Genomic DNA, 17430 nt, shown 5'->3' with positions numbered 1-17430 from the left:
ACCCAGTGGACATATACCTAGTGGACAAATTCACACTTGACCAAGATAAAATTTTCAAGATTTTCTTAACTTGTATTTTTATTGATGTTGAAGGAAAATGTGTATTTCTTTGAGAGTGTATGTTTATGTGTATATATTTATATATAATTTATACGTAAATTAAAGAAAGCCTTTTTTCCCAATTGTGCTGTAAGATTATGTGGGTGGATTGTTATTTTCTGAAAAATAGAGATATCAATAAGCAAGAATGAATTTGAGAGGTTGAGGGGGTGGGCGTATACATTGTTTCTTTATATTTTACTTAAGGTGATGAAAAAAATCTCCAGCTGCTTAATCATTCTGACATTGTAAATAATCTTTCATCTTCTTTGGTGGTCTGTGAGGTTCACATAATTGGAGGTTAAACTACTTTTTTGTTTCTTTCTTCTTCCCTGTGTCATTAGTATAGTAAGAGACCATAAAGAAGTGCAGCCAGAAGGGGTTTAACTGTTACTGAGTCAACATTTGACAGTCACACTCTATTCTGTCATTTCATGCATGTGCTTTTTATGAGTTTTATAGCTTTGTGAGCTTTATTTCAGGGATGTCCATTATGATAGCTGATCCACAGCCCATCTCTCTCTGCGTATGTGTGCCTCGTGGAGAGCAAATCTCAACACTTTTACAAATCCCAATTTCAGGGAGTTTTAGAACAACCATCTAAGTATGCATGTTTAATTTAGGATTGGGTAGCTTAGGAGATATCCACCTCCTCCAAGGTACTATTTGTGTGTTTCTTTGTCTTGACCTCTCTATGAAATATCAACTTAGGCTGTCCATTTGAGCCTTTGAAAACACAGTGAATTTTCAGGTTTGGGGTTTTTGTGGGGGTTTTCATTTTGTTTTGTTTTGGGTATATGTTGAAGAAATAGAGTAGAAATGATGTTCATTTTACCCATGTATGAGATTTATATTGTAGAACTAGAACTCATCATGGTTGAGTATGAAACAGAAAAAGTAAATAAATGATTAAATATATTTTAGTAGATGACAGATAAGAAGGAAAAATCTCAACAGTTTTGAAAGTTGCTACTAAAATTCTTGTCTTTAATTCATGTTTGTCTCTTACCCTAGCCATAGATTATACAGGATCATAAACATAATAGAGAGCTAAATATTTGAATTGAACTATTCCTGTAATCCTTGTGTGTTAGGAAGAATAATTATCTTTTTAACTTCCCCCATTGAATTTTTTCCTCTAAAATTAAAACTGTACTTTTCTTAAATGTTTGCAAACTCATAAGAATATATCACATATTTAAATCCTTTTTACAAATTAGGATTCTGGGACTCAGGGAGGTTAATTGATTTGTCTAAAATGATATGGCTAATACATATGGCATAGTTTGGTTAAAATGTATGGTTCCTGAAGCCAAAACCCATCATTTTTGAACCTCAAATATGTCCTATTCCTATTAATCCTTATAACTTTTTTCATTCAAAATAGTTTTGTCTTAGAAAGTATGAATCTATACTGACCACTTCTAATCAAACAATTGCACACATGTCTTCAGATATTTCTTATATTTCTTGCCTCTCCTTGTTGATTCCCACCTTAGCCTGGTACTATGTGCAAACAATATACATGCTGTTTTCTATTATGCAAGTGATTTGATAAGCCAAAGACCAGCTGCTACATTCCCCGAGTGAAGATTAATACATTAATAGTAATCTTTCGATGTTGAGGGTTAGAATTACTCATTTGGGCCCAAGAAACTATATGACCTACAACTGTCTTTTCTTCTGTAGATGAGATACAATTCATTGAATTTTTGTTGAAGTCAACATAGGGCCAGAAGATTTTTAAAGTACCTATGGGCTTGACCTTGATCTTAGCAAACCGGCAGAGTTATGTAAGATTGACTCTCCAGATAGGACTCATCTTTCCAGAGAAAATTTTTTTGTTAGTTTTTATTCAAGAAAGAAAGCCTCTGGGTCTTTTCACTTGGCCTTTATTTATAAATCCCAAGTACTCTCATTTTGACTATTTCATAGTAATTAATTTCTCTGTGCCCTCTATTCTGAGACTACCCAGAGCAGTCCCAAATTTTGGCAAGAATTCCTTTCAATGTGTTTATTTCTCTTTGATTTTTGCTTTCTTTTTAATACAGAGAAGGTAAGAAAGAGAAGGGGAACAAATCTTGTCCATGTAGGATCATTTCAACAGTACTGAGTGCAGTAAAGTGTGTGATGCTGGGTTTGTGTTTTAGAACTTTAACATTAAAATGGAGGCAAATTATTGACTAGGATGATTTTTATCAGAGCCAGTGGAGCCACGATTATAAAGTTCGTAAAGATTGTCACCCGTACCCATCAACATTTCTGTTTCCCCCACCCTTACTTTCTTTGGCCCGTTTTCAACATTTTCCCACCTATTCCCTTCCACCTCCTGTCTACTACCTTCATTTTGTTTCAACTGCCTCTATTTAGGAGGGATTTCATTGTAAAAACTTTGAGAATCAAAATATTCTCATATCAAGTGGTGTTAGAGATATGAAAAGAGGCTTTACACAAGGAAATAATTAAACCAAAGAACAGAATCGTAAATGGTCGAGTTTTAGAGATGACAGTACATAGGTAGACGCTTTGGGGGAGGGTCTGACTGAGTACTGGGGACTAAAATGAATGGGTTGGAGGAGTATTTCAAGTAGACTAATATATGAGTTTTATAACATTTGATTACTTCTTTCTCCTCCTAACACTCCTGAATAGTTTGAATTTAACTCCTGAGAACTATGCTTAAATCCAACTCATTCTTTTGGTGATTCAATATCCTATCCAGGCTTTGAGCTACGTAGACATTTATATCTGCCACTTACATAAGAACTCTATGATAAGCTTTCTAGGATCACTTTTCATATGGAATTATATGGACATTATTTTCCACTTAGCTGATTATTATCTCCTCTTCCTTGCATCAGTTTCTTTGTCTTCTGAATTTATCATCCACCAGTTTTTTGAAAATGTAGCAATGTCACCATTTGGATTTCTACGCTGTTGTGATATGTTCTGATTAAAGATACATCACATAGTCTCCATTTCCTCCAATTACCTCTCCGGTCTCCTGTTCACCTGCCTGCGGATCTTTATACAAAGGGTTGTACAAAAGCGCAGTTTACCATGTTGATTTCCACTGTCTCCCAATGACAGTGAAATCAACATAGTACCATAATGAGAAGTACCATAAGCTCCACTTTGGGGCAGCTAATTGAATCATTTTATTATGCTATGTGCTTTAGAGGTAGGTAGTTAGAGGTTATTTATTATAAAAACGGTTGCAACTTCCCTGTTCATCATTTGTTAATTTAGCCTCTTGGTAAGATGGCACAAGATCCATAGAGCTCTGAACTCAAAACCTTAGAAGACACTTAACATTTTATTCCTTTTCTATTCCCATTGCCTTTATTTTGATATTTCTTCTTGAAAAATTTTGCTTCAGAATGGAGTACTCTCTAGAAAATATGTAGTATTATTTCCCTATACACTGTTAAATCAAAATCTGAGAGGTGATCCATGCCCAGTACATTCCCCAAAGAAAGTACAGTACAGTCTTCATTGACCCAGGGAATATCAGATCATGTTGATGGAGTGTGGTTTTGTTTTTTTTTTTTTTTTTTAATGTAACTGTCTTTTATTTTAACAGCTACATTTACTAGAAAGAGTCTGCTAAGCTAGTGTCCTTGGAGCTCTTGAGCTCAGCTGAATAAAGAGCAGATTATCTTAGCAAAAGGTATCCAGAATATATAAAGTTGCTAAAAATGCCAACCACAAGTAAATTAGGCCTGATTCTGCATTTTAAATGTCTAACTAATTTCTATATTAATACTGCATAATTCTAGAGAAACAAAGTTAACAAATTATTTTTCATTTTGTTTCCCTACTGTATTGTATACTGATTGACAATTAAAAATGTTTTCTATTGAACTATGTACAGACTTTGATGAATATAGTACAGGAGTTCCAAGGCCACTGACTTTAGAAAATTTTAATCTGGTTAAAATTATAGTATTATCACCAATTTTGTAGAGATAAAGCATGTATTATATTAAGAATTTCAATATCCTGTTTGTTCCTAGTGAGAAATTTAGTTAGGTTCTTTACCTGTAATATTATTATCTCAAATTCTTGATTATTTTCTGTGAACACATTATTGTTTCAATAGCAGTTCTGCAGTGTATGTTACTTGCTAGTACAATTCATGTCCATGTTCCTCAGAAAATGTGAACAGTTATAAGGAAACTTGAGCAAATGTTATGAGATCTAATAGACGCTTTCCTTAAAACCATTTTGGAACCATATCATCCTGAGAGTAATGCTGGAAAATTCAAGAAAAAGCATCAACCTTTCATTGTGTGCTTTTTCTGTTCTTAAAATCACCAATTTCTTAATTTGGAAACAATTTAATATCTTATGTGACTTAGATTAAGCATTATTTTCCTTGAACATAATTTATGTTTGTAATGCCTGTTCTCCATGAGTGCAAATCATTCACTGCATGCTTTTAAATGACTTGATGTCTTTGCAGATCTAATTTTGGTATATTTGTATCTCAAATAATTCGCCAACTCAATATTTTGGCTTAGCAATCCAAATCAAATTGTGGTCCAAGTAGCAGGCACTCACATTGGATGTACAGAGTCTTGACAAGCAATTAGCAATGAATATTTAAATGTCTTCATTACCCTTGCATGAGAAATGCAGATGGCATTTAGGGAGATGGCAACCAGAGGGCACTACTGTGAATTATGTTTCTACCATTTGGTCACCTGACTATTGGAAGACTTTCTCTGGGCCCCATGCCATTCCTGTACTTCTACTGTCTGGCTAAAAATAAATAGGCATTGGAAATGTAGAATAGGTTGCTTCTGTGAAATTTCTATGTGCATTTTGTGATTTGATAAGGTTGTCTCCAAGGATCCCAGCCTATCTCCTTTAGGCATACCGAATCCAAAAGCCAAGACTTTGTAGGAATTTGTAAGAATCATGGTTCCTTCAAAAGTCCTGCTGTTTGTTTCCTTTAATCACCTCAGTATAATGTACTGAATATATACAGGTGAGGAAACTAACATCCCATCCCTTCCAGAAGCTATTGTATTATATGTGTCTCAGGGGAAAAAAGCCTTCGAATAATTATTATTCCTGGACTGACCTCATATTTTCAATTGCTTTTTAAAGGAAAAAACAACACTGGAAAGTCTGACTCAGCAATTGGCAGTTAAACAGAATGAAGAAGGAAAATTTAGCCATGCAATGATGGACTTCAACATGAGTGGAGATTCTGATGGTTTGTGAAAACTATTCATATCGATTTCAATAAGTACAGGAGTATTTAGTTCCAATTAAAGCTGCTAAAAATAGACAAGATAGTCACTTCATACCTGACCATAGGTGCTTCACATGTACTGAGCAATTCCCGTGTGCCAAGCACTCCATGGAGTGCTTTGCATAGATCATCTTGGTTAATGCCTAACACAACCTAGAAGTACTTTTACAGATAAAGAGATCAACCCTAGGAGTTTGGAGTTATTTTATCCAAGGACACAGGGCTCTAAGTGCTAGTGGTAGGACTTTGAATCAAGATGACATGATTCTAAAGCAAATGCCCTTAATCACCATCTACACCCTCAGATCCTTACTTCTTTTGCCCCAAATGAACTTTTTGGAAATTTGTACCTGTCAGCTCATTTTTCAGTTTCTGTTTATCAAACCATCATATGAGTACTTGATTCAGAGGACATTTTCAGGCTAATTTCTTGAATTTTGGAACACCACCCTCCTATTCTGTCTATCACAGTCAAAAGTCCTGTCTATTCAGCCACACTCCTTCATGCTTCCCTTCTCTACCTCAGGTTGGTGTCATCTTTGAACATTCCAAACACCCACAGTGACAGCTATTACATTGATATTCCAACTTTAATAGCACAGCAAAGAAGGGAAAAGAAGATGGTGCTATTCCTCTTATACAGTGCCCGTCAGGTGACCTGTCTCCAGTGTCAGGTGGCATACCTGCATTCTGGTGACACAGTCCTCTACTTTGCAGCCATTGCAAAGGAAGTTCCCTGCAGACAGCAATGATTGCATCAGAGCAAGCCAGTCAGGGCACATAGCAGAACAGAGAGGGTCCTGCAAACCCCCAATGACACAGCTGCCTGCTCTGTGCTTGGACCAATTCTACTTGATTGTCAAGATGTGCACCATCCCAGGACTAGCCAAACTTTCCTAATATATCCAAACATTCCCTTTATTTCCTACTTCACCAGGCTTGGATAAACCTGGCCTGAGTAAATGTAAAGAGCTTGTTGAGATTTTATGCAGTCACATACTGTTCCTTTTATTGCTTATGTTGCTGTAAGGTGTAGGAACAAGAAAAGGCAGATGTGCAAGTGATCATTCGCTAGTAACAAACCCATTTTAGAAAGATGTTGCCATGTATTAGCACTCATTTTTGTCAATAAAAAGACAATTACTGGTAATAACACATTTCATAAATTTTAAGTTGTATTAGCATGGTGAAATATACCCATAGCAATCAGCATTAAAACATCAAAGTTTTTGTTGCTATTATTTGTTGAGTTCAGTTGTGCTTGTATGAAAAATATTTTCCAGACCAAAGAGCATGTAATAAATGAGAAATAGTGAGAAACTCTATGGATAAGCATATGCTTTTTTTCTTTTTTTTATGCTCTTCAAGTCTTCAGGTCTGGGTGATTTGGGTTGGTTCCTATTCGAATTAATAAAGCAAAGAAGAATATGAAGGAAGAAAAGCAAAGTAATGCTTTTTTATTGATAATACAAGTTTCTAGAAATCCCCAAGTTTCTAGAAATCTTTCTGGCTCTCCTTATTTTCATTGCCTGAATTCAAGTATCTTGGAAACTGTTTACTCTGTGGAAAGCATTCTAAGATGTCACAGAAGGCAAGAGGAGTGGACAGCTTCAAGGGTTTCAGTGTGACCCGTGGGATGTGCTTTATCATCAGTGAATCTTACTGATTGAAGTGTAACTGCCAGTGAGGCTCTCTGAATACTTCAGATGTTAAGGGGGAAATTCAGAGGAAAAAAATACATTTGTACATGTAATATTATATAGCTAATATTTGTACCTTAAGCACATAGCTATAGACTTCTTAAGAAACCATAGTAATATAATTATTAATTTATTATTTCTACCACAATTTTCAAAATCTTTGGGGCCAGACTGTTTTATCAACATGCTTCATGAATATATTAGCACATAATTTTAAAGAAAAGCCAAGAACAATAAAAGGAAATACCTATATTGTATTAATACCTTGAAACTCTCTCTCTCTCTAGCAAGTTTTGTTTATATAACCTCAGAGAGAAGAAAGAGTATGAGTACTATAGTTCTAACAGTCTTTAAGGAGCAAGGACATATCCTTAGCTTTAATAATCCATCCTGCCACATGGATTAGTATTTCACAGTTTTGTCAGCTTCTTTACATTTTTAATATTCTACAGTACTGTCATGCCTATTGATCTATACTACTCTCTTTTCATATTGCATCACAAATCATATATCCCAGCTTCTTCTGGGAGTTCTTGAAAGTAAATGGTGAATGTCTCTAGTTCATTAAGAGAAAGGGAAGACATTAGAAATAGACTAAAATTATAACATTTTCTACCACAAGGCTTATCATAAAAACTTCATAAACAAGCATCTGTCTTAAGAACTGGAAGTACCATTATCAGAAGTACTTTTTGTTTTCAGATATTTTAATAGACTAAAAAACAGTAATGCAAGAAAGAGAGTTGCCAAGAGTTTTAACGCTGACATGATGTGATGTTCCCTGTTTTTTCAGGAAGTGCTGGAGTTTCAGAGTCAAGAATTTATAGGGAATCCAGGGGGCGTGGTAGCAATGAACCCCACATAAAGCGTCCAATGAATGCCTTTATGGTGTGGGCTAAAGATGAGCGGAGAAAAATCCTTCAGGCCTTTCCTGACATGCACAACTCCAACATCAGCAAGATACTGGGTAAGAAGAGCATTCAGAATTCAGAAATGTATGAAAAAATGTGATGTTTGTTTTCTTTTCTGCAGTTGTAGAAAGATACTGGATTTGGAAGCCAGGCAGCTCATGTCATTTGTTTATCCAAAATATAAACCCCATCACTGAGGGTGCTGCTGATGAGGCATTCTGTGTTCATCAGGATATGTATCCAGTTTCTATGTGTCTCCATACTGATTATTGTACTATATTTTCTTCTTTAAAAATGCAGAAATATTTAGCTATGACTGAGAAAAAAGTTGCTTTCACATGAGCCACTAGATATTGCTATTGAAAATTTTTATTATTTTCCTTTGTAAACTATGGATGGGTTGTTAAGTTTTCCTTCCTCTCTGGTCATCCTTTGTAACATAGGGTTCAGGAGTTTTGACTCTGGATTTTGTTTAGAGTTCATCATGTTGGAGGATGCTGCTTATCTATAACTGAAAATCAGTTTAGCTACTCAGAACATAAAACAATATCTAAAATGTGCCTTCTTTAATTTATACTTTCAGTAATCTTAGGGACTAAGGTATTTTTGGTAATACTTAGTAACTCTTAATAATTTTTTTATATTATTAACAGATTTTTGTGTCACTGAAGATTTCAGCTTAACAGAGCAAAGCACATATTTTCCCTACAAACAATCTTGAAACACACAGAAAGGATGAGTGGTGAGAAAGGGTAAAGATTATCAAGAGACCTACTATAGACCAATCTGAGTCCCAGAAACAAAAGGATTCCATTTATTTTGTGACATTCTCTGGATGTCATCATTAATGCCATTGTGATTATCATCTTTGTCACCAGCTTCATCTTCAAGAGGCCCAATGGCCAGCTATTGGACAATGATGCAAATTTTTATTTTTTAATTCTCTGAATTCTAAGAACTAAACAATAAAAATAGAATAGGAGGACCTAAATCTATCGGCCAATTTTCACTTTAACAAATAAGTACCTGTAAGTTATTAAAGCTTTTTTATTTTTTACTTTTTGCTTGTTCTATTTAGTTATACATGAAGGCAGAATGCATTTTGATTCATTGTACACAAATGGAGTACAACTTTTCATTTCTCTGGTTGTACATGATATAGTCATACCTTGTGTAATCATATATGTACATAGGGTAATGATGTTTGTCTCATTCCACCATCTTTCTAAAACTTTTTTTAAAAACTCATAATGCCCTTGGAATTGCATATAGTTTATGAAGATAGCATCTCTTCTTCTAATTCAGGAACTGATCATCTTGAAGTATCTACTAAACATTCCTGTGTTTTTATGATCACACATTCTCAACAAAGGAAACAGGTTACCCAGTCCACAATGTGCATTTGCAATGTGATGAAAACAAAGTCATTAGCCACTTAAACTTTTGTGTCTCAGTATCTTCATCTGAAAAGAGTTTGTGATCAGTAGATGAATATTACCTCAAAAGATAGGAGTATGTGAAGCTTTAGATATACAGAGAACATGTGACAGCTGTTTTAAAATATACACCTACACAAAATCAAAAAGTGCACTGGTGAAGAAGAAATGCATTTATTGTGCATCTTTACCATCTCTATTGTTCCTTTTATGACTTTATCTTTCTCATAAAATTTCCCATCTTTAGAAAAACAATATACCTGTTTCATTTGGATGGACTTTGGAATAAAATAATTCATGTAAGCATAATCCTGTTTTATCACTTACTCCCAAATTAGAAATCCAAAAATGTCAAAATAAAACATGCTAAATCCTGATTGCCTGTACTGTTTTTGTATCACTCAAGTTATATGTCTTCATAATAAAAAAGTACTGATAACTGATTAAAAATTTATATAAATAGAAGAGAAATGTAAGTTTTGATGATATAAAATGATTCTTGGGAAATATAGCAGAAGTCTTTATGGAAAAACAATAACTAAGAGAATTTCTTTCTGATTTAAAGAAGAGAATATTAGAATGACTATGCAATTATATCATCACAGCCTACATGAGAGTGCTGCCTAATTTTAGTCTTTCCCATAAAATTGTACTAATTAAAGATATAACATTTATATTTGGTCAAAAATTAAAAACTGAATTGTTTTAGACCTCAATATTTAGTCATAGCTTTAAATAAATAAGTGATCTTCAAATATCCACAAGATCATTCTAATGGCTTATTTCATATAAAAATACAAAGAAAGCTTGATGTTTTCCTCTTTACTGATTGTTTTGGATAACAGCCTCCGACAGCATGCTGCTAATTCATTCTGCTTAAAACAGGCGCTTGAGCTGGGTTGACATTTTACGTAGTCTCTGGGGATCCTAGTTGACATTTTAAAGGGCTTCTAAGCATTTTATAATACCCTAAAATCTGGTTTTAATAAGCCATTCTGCTGAAATTGTTAACATAAGGAATCACCTTTTACTGTTTGGCGCTGGATCAGGGAATGGGGGACATCTTTTTCTGATTAGATATACAGTAGTTGGAGTAAAATGTGCAAATTCATTACATACCCCATGGAGATGACAATGTTGCTCAGCTCAAACTCTCCACTTTTAGTGTATTGCCAGATTTAGAATGGAAAAGAACAATTTTAAGACCTTTTTTTCTCCTTTTAAGCATCAAGTATTTTTTTTATCGAAATTTTCTCTTGTCAGCAGAAGGAATACTTAATTGCCTGTCTCTGTTTTTCATTGCAAAAGTCCAACCTTCTGAAAATGTCTGGGAACTTACTCCGCATACACGGATCCAGGGCAATCAACCAGCCACACCCAAATCAAGTGACTATTTTCATCTAATTTGGAGCTATCTAATTTGCTTTCCCATAGTTCTCTCTCGGTGTGTTTCCGGGCTGACATTGCAGCTGTAGTCAGTAGTTGTAGCTGCAGAGCCATTGAAACCAAAACCAAACTTGTCAATTGGTTACCCAAAATCAAAGTAATTATTGAAAGATGAAAACTGGATTTGCCACCAAACAGAAGAACTATTCTGCATGGTCTTAGAACAAAGTAATCATTTTGTTCCAGCGAGGGCTTAGGTGATCTTAATTTTTAATTTTTAGAAAATATAAAATTATTATGTGACCATATTGTAAAATACGGTTTAGGAGTTATGGATACTCTCAGAGAAACTGTATTATTAAGAGTTAAAATATTTTGTAATCCAGTTCATACCAGATTTGAAGTGAATTTGAGAATTTACCTATCTTTTATGATGCTATTATCTTCTAAGTCCTTTTTTCCTCTGCATTTTGTCAAACTAGCTTTAATGCCTCTAATCCTTCCTCCCACTAAAAGACCTTGATCCTTGTATTCTTCCTCCATAAGATGTTCTTCTCTTTCTGATGCCTCGAGAAGTCATTTATGTAGTAAAGCCTTCCTACCCTACAGAAAACTGAGCTTACCTCCTTATCACAGATTCTATTAATTTTCTGTATTTTTCCAATTGTAACTAAAATAAATTTTGTAATAAGATATTTAATGTATTTTTTTCCCACTGAAGATGAGCTCCAAGAAGACAGGAACTATAATAGTTCCCATTTACCACATTGTATATTCAGTAATTAATGTAGCCTTATGCACACAGTAGGAAATATAATGACAGAATTATGCACATACTAGGTAATATAAAATCTATTTTCACATCCCAAGGCAGATTACTTTAAGGCATAAACATTTCTGTTCCTTAGACTGTTTGACAATTCCCTTTCTAATTGAGCATGTTGATTTCTTTGTTCAATCTTAGGATAAAGGTAGTACATTTTATATTAACTCAGTCATCCTTGATATCGTTTTTTAATGTATTCCTATTTGCCAGTAAGTTATTTCTGATAAACTAATTTTTTCACTACTTGACCTGAGGTTCAAAAACCTGGTATGCATACTGGCAAAAAACTGAATGAAAAAAGTTGATATAATCCAATAGTATTATAACTGTATCTGTGTTTTTATATCCCCCAAGAGCATATAACATTATGCAAGTACTTCCAGACAATAATGTTGGACAAATGAGGTTGAGATTATATCTACAAATGATATGGCCTCACCAACTGACTTAATGTTAAACAATGCTATATAAACAGAACTTTGAGAAAGGATAGGGAAAATAAATACAACAAAATCATATTAGTTTTCTAGATTGAAAAAACTTCTGTTTATAAGTCTTTGTAACAACTATGATCAAATACCCACCTATGCAACATCTGTTCCAATAGAAAATAACTCTAAGCAGAGAGAATGCCCCTTTCATTGCATTCTTCAATAAACATAAGAGTTCATATTGAAGAATTCTCTGCATTTGTAGTAAGAACTGTTCAACAGTGAGCTATTTGTATTTGAAGTATGGAATTATGATTGAGTAGTTAACCAATCCTAAAACTTCTAAGATCTTGCTTAGATGATTTTAGAAGGCAGGTAAAGACAGTGACAGTAGCACCATTACATGTTTGGTAAGCATATTAGTCCCTTTTTCATTACTACAATGGAATACTTGAGGCTGGGTGACTCTGTAAACAGAAGAGACTTATTGTATCTCATGATTGTGGTCTAAGGTCAAGGGACTACATCAGGTGATGGCCTTGCTGACAGTGTCCTGAGGCAGCACAGGGCATTACATGGCAAGAGACAAGGGTCTCTCATGTGTTTTTCTTCTCTGGTCTCTCTCTCTCTCTTCTTATAAACCTATTAATGTTCAATAATGGAATTCTCCCCCCAATGATTTTACCTGATCCTAAACACTCACCAAAGGCTCCACCTCTAAATGGTGGAATTAGGTTTCCACCCTCTCACTATCTTATGGTAAGGACTAAACTCCAACAGAGTTTTTTTGGGAGACAAACCACATTAAAACACAGCTATAGGGAAACCCTAGCTCCAGTTTTTTTGTCTTTGTTTCTTTGGATAAAGTTGAGCTGATTATTTTCAGATAAACACATTTAATCAGCAACAAAATTGTCTTTTAAAACTGAACACTATTACTACTACTCCTATTGCTACTATACATAGCCATACTGACAGAATCAAAGCTTTCAAGCACATCTAACATGAGAATTAGCATAAACTATTTTTAGTTAAGCTTCAAATTTGTTTTTCTCAAACCTAGTTGGATCCACACCAAGATTAATAGTGAAAGGAAGGGAAAAAACAATTTGGGTTATCATTATTAATTCATACTGCTTCCTGTAAAGTGACATTTTTTCACCTTTTGGAAAGAGGTTTCTTAAGATAAAAATCTTAACCAATACATACTTACCATTGTATTTCTGATCACTACTGGATCACATACAGTGGGTGAATAGGTGTATTTAAGTCTATATTATAGCATATTGTAAACTCTATTAAACCTGAGTTTGAGTCAAGGATCTGAAATTTAACAGTAGTGCATTCTTCACAGAACTACTCAAGGTCATCTATTTGAACCTTATATTCCTATTTGAACCTTATTGCTTCCTCTGTTTTAACCTTAGTTTTCTCATCTATGAAAGTAGCTATAAATTCCATCTATCTTACTGGATTGTGAGGAAAGGTAGAAATGGGACAGCATGTGAAAAGTTCTTAACACAACATCTAACATGTAGTAGTTACCCAGTTCATCATGATTAATAACATAATTTTAAAATTATAATTACAGTTGGGTGTGGTGGGCACACACCAGTAATCCCAGTGACTCCAGAGACAGAGGCAGAAGGATGGAGAGTTCAAATCCAGTCTCAGCAAAAATAGGCTGGGGACGTGACTCAGTGCCCCTGAGTTCAATCCCCAGTACCAAAAAAAAATAAATAAATAAATAAAATAAAAAAAATTTCATTTTAATGAAATTAATTTTACTATAATCATTCCCTTAGGCACACTTAAACATTTTGGGGAGAATGAGAATATGTGATACAGAATCACTTGTAGTAAATAATGTGCCCCCACACAAAAAATTCTCACTAACTGGATAGTCTCAGATGCAGAATATGTGCTGAATTATTGTATAACTTCTCAGTTGAATTACATCATGGACTAATGTTGAAATGAAAGATATATTCATGAAATCATCTATGGGCTTTTAAACACATAATATACAAGTTTGGTTAAACTGTTCATTCAAGCCAGAAAAATAATACATTGCCCAGAGTTCCTATCTCTGGGTACAGTTTCTTTGAGTAGAGTGCCACCAACACCTCTGTTCTTGTGAGATCTCGCCTTTTGAATCAAAGCTCACTAATCAAAAACATGTTTATGTATTTCTGGGTTCGGGCCAACATTTTAGATTATCTTATTCTCGGTTATATCTCTTTTTTCGGATGCTTAGAAGCCATGCAAATTAGAAGCCTAACCTTCCTTTGTTCACAGGATCTCGCTGGAAAGCTATGACAAACCTAGAGAAACAGCCATATTACGAGGAGCAAGCCCGTCTCAGCAAGCAGCACCTGGAGAAGTACCCTGACTACAAGTACAAGCCCAGGCCGAAGCGCACCTGCCTGGTGGATGGCAAGAAGCTGCGCATTGGAGAATACAAGGCGATCATGAGGAACAGGCGACAGGAAATGCGGCAATACTTCAATGTTGGGTATGGACCGCGTGGCTGTTTCTTTTATGGGGAGAACCTCCTTTCGCACTCAGTGGGATAATGAAGCACATTTGTTAAGCTGTAAAGTGGCATTTTGAAAAAGAACCCGAACTCAGTGTATTTTCAGAGACCAGGCTGTCACACTTATGGTCCTAAGAAATACATCCACAGGAATCATTGCAAGCACCTAGTTCAACTACTGCGTGAGCTTTGTCAACAAAGCAAATAAAATATCTTAAATAATTTTAAAATGTAATATTAAAACTTGGCGAAAGTATTGCCTGGCACGGTGGCGCACGCCTATAATCCCAACAGCTCAGGAGGCTGAGGCGGAAGGATCAGGAGTTCAAAGCCAAAGCCAGCCTCAACAATTCAGCATAGGCCCGAAGCAAGTCAGTGAGAGTCTGTCTCTAAATAAAATATAAAAAGGGCTTGGGGATATGGCTCTCCTTGTGGTTGAGGGCCCTGATTTGGTCACCAATACCAAAGAGAAGAAAAAAAAAAAACCTTGAAAGTATTAGTATTTCTCTTCCATGCTGGTTTTTGTTACTCAAGACTCCACCATGATAAATTATTATACAGCTCACAACTTACTTGAGAGAACACAGAGTAAAAGTGATTTCAGAAGAAACACTTGTTTCTGAATAATGAGGAATTGCTGAGCTATAAAGGCACACGCGTGGTCTCTGTGGATTACACAGAGTAGGAATTACATTTAGGGACTCATCAAGGCTGTGAATGAGAAAGTTCCATTCTGAATTAGGATCGTAGCTCTCAGGATGTTTTCCTCTGCTTCCTGTGGCAAGGCTGTTGACAGCGTTGTCACATGCTGTCTGCAACTGCATTGCTTTTGCTGAATTATCTCAAAGTGCGTAGACATAAAGTTGTTCATGTTTGGAACAGATCCTGAGAATTTAGAATAACAAATACTGTTCTGCATATGGCCAAAGGATATCTTTGAAAATAACTTTTCAAATCTGCCCTGTACCCTCCATTTCATTGAAAAAGTCTGTGTGTTCTGTTCAAGGGTCTGTGATTTCTAAGTACATGACTCTTCACAACGCTGAACACGAAATCCAGCACTTCTTGAACATCTATTCATCCCTTCCTGCTAGGACCAGTTATATAATCTGTAGGGTCTATTAAAAAATGAGAGGACAGGGCCCCCTGTTTAAAAATTATTAAGAATTTCAAGATTGTAACAGAAAGATTTTGAACTGACTACGGAACTGTAGTGCAGTTGCACAGGCTGTGTGTCCAGGAAGCTGGCCCTGCCTCCTACCCCATGGGGATAGGGGAACAATGTAATATTATTCAGTTCTGGTGTATTCTAGGCATTTTGAAAGTTCTAATACTGTAAGGGTTTTCCATGATAAGTTAAATTATCTTCAGGTTTAGTTATAAAAAAATTATGTCTGCATGTTATAGTGAAAAAAAGGTGAACTTGGAGTTGAGAACATGGGTTTTTCTATTTAATCTTTCAATGCTTCAGTTTTTTTCCCCCCAAAATAGGGTAGTAACACAACAACTATTGTGAAAATCCAATGAGCAATTCATGTAAATGCCTTTTAATCCATGAAGGGCTATCCAGAAAGAAGGTAGTAGAACCAAAGTAGGATATAATTTTTTAAGTGTTAGGCAATCGATGAAGATCAGTACCTTAGAGTTGGACCCTGCTGAGCAAATCAGTTATAGAATAAGATTGGCATCTAACTTGCACACTCACTCATGATCTCTTTTTGGGAATTCCTCTGTGACAGGCAACAAGCACAGATCCCTATTGCCACCGCGGGTGTTGTGTACCCTGGAGCCATCGCCATGGCTGGGATGCCCTCTCCTCACCTGCCCTCGGAGCACTCAAGTGTGTCCAGCAGCCCAGAGCCTGGGATGCCTGTTATCCAGAGCACTTATGGTGTGAAAGGAGAGGAGCCACATATCAAAGAAGAGATACAGGCTGAGGACATCAATGGAGAAATTTATGATGAGTACGATGAGGATGAGGATGATCCAGATGTAGATTATGGGAGTGACAGTGAAAATCATATTGCAGGACAAGCCAACTGATAAGGGTCAAAAGATGGTTGTGACCTTAGGACTTAAAGAAGCCCTAGCTGGTTCATCCTTACCAGTGGCCAAGCACATTAACTTTCTCATACACTGACTGTTACTTTAACTGTTAGTCTTAAATAGTTGGGACATCAGCTGACTAATAGACCTCAGCCTCAAAAGGCTTGGAAAGGAAAAAAAAAAAAAAAAAAAAAAACACAACAAGCAAACAACAATATCAACAACAAGAGATTGAAATAAGCTATGGGTAAAATAATGCCAGTAATTCAGCTGCTACATCCAAGCACTGAAGTCTTACCCGTCAACTTTTTTTTTTTTTTAATAAACTTTATGGCTGTTTGTTCTACAATGTTCTAGAAATTCTCACTCAGGTACACAGTGCCAACAAGTGGCTTGTGAATGTGTTTTGTTGTTTTGTGCTACAATTTTTAAAAAGAAATAAGTTTTGTTTTGTTTTTTTGGGGGTTTCTGGGTTTTTTCCTTTTCCTTTTCTTTCCTTTCCTTATTATTATTATTATTATTTTTGGTTGTTGTTGTAATGCACCTGACAGAAAAAAGAAAGATGAATTTCTCTTTATTTCTCTCCACCTTCTCCATCTGTATACATTAAAGATGGAAGTCTGTGCATGGGGGGAAGAGGGAAAAAGAGCCTGTTTTTAACTTCCTTGCTATCTACCACAAATACACGATTATTTTCTTTAGAGAACTTTCTTTATCTATTGCACACCACACTACATCTTTGAGCAAGTGCCAAATTTGTACTGAAGTGTTGACCAAGTTCATTTTTCCCTTTCCT

At 35.4% G+C, this 17430-nt stretch overlaps 1 protein-coding gene across 16 annotated transcripts in view; it reads left to right on the top strand.

Moving 5' to 3' along the window:
• SOX5 (SRY-box transcription factor 5) overlaps positions 1 to 17430 on the top strand; it is a 955660-nt gene that overhangs the window by 934224 nt on the left and 4006 nt on the right. For all 16 annotated transcript variants that reach the window (XM_079142036.1, XM_079142038.1, XM_079142034.1 and 13 more), the window contains 4 exons: positions 5215 to 5323; positions 7856 to 8029; positions 14351 to 14567; positions 16328 to 17430. The exon at positions 16328 to 17430 is cut by the window's right edge and continues 4006 nt beyond it. In XM_079142036.1, the coding sequence (XP_078998162.1) occupies positions 5215 to 5323; positions 7856 to 8029; positions 14351 to 14567; positions 16328 to 16631 (804 nt within the window). In that variant the 3' untranslated portion in view covers positions 16632 to 17430. The remainder of the gene's footprint in view (positions 1 to 5214; positions 5324 to 7855; positions 8030 to 14350; positions 14568 to 16327) is intronic.

This window comes from Sciurus vulgaris (genome assembly GCF_902686455.1).
Source record: "Sciurus vulgaris genome assembly, chromosome: 5".
In the NCBI taxonomy this organism is placed as follows: Eukaryota; Metazoa; Chordata; class Mammalia; order Rodentia; family Sciuridae; genus Sciurus; species Sciurus vulgaris.
The sequence above is the reverse complement of the archived record's forward strand: the minus strand, read 5'-3'. Positions and strand labels throughout refer to the sequence as shown.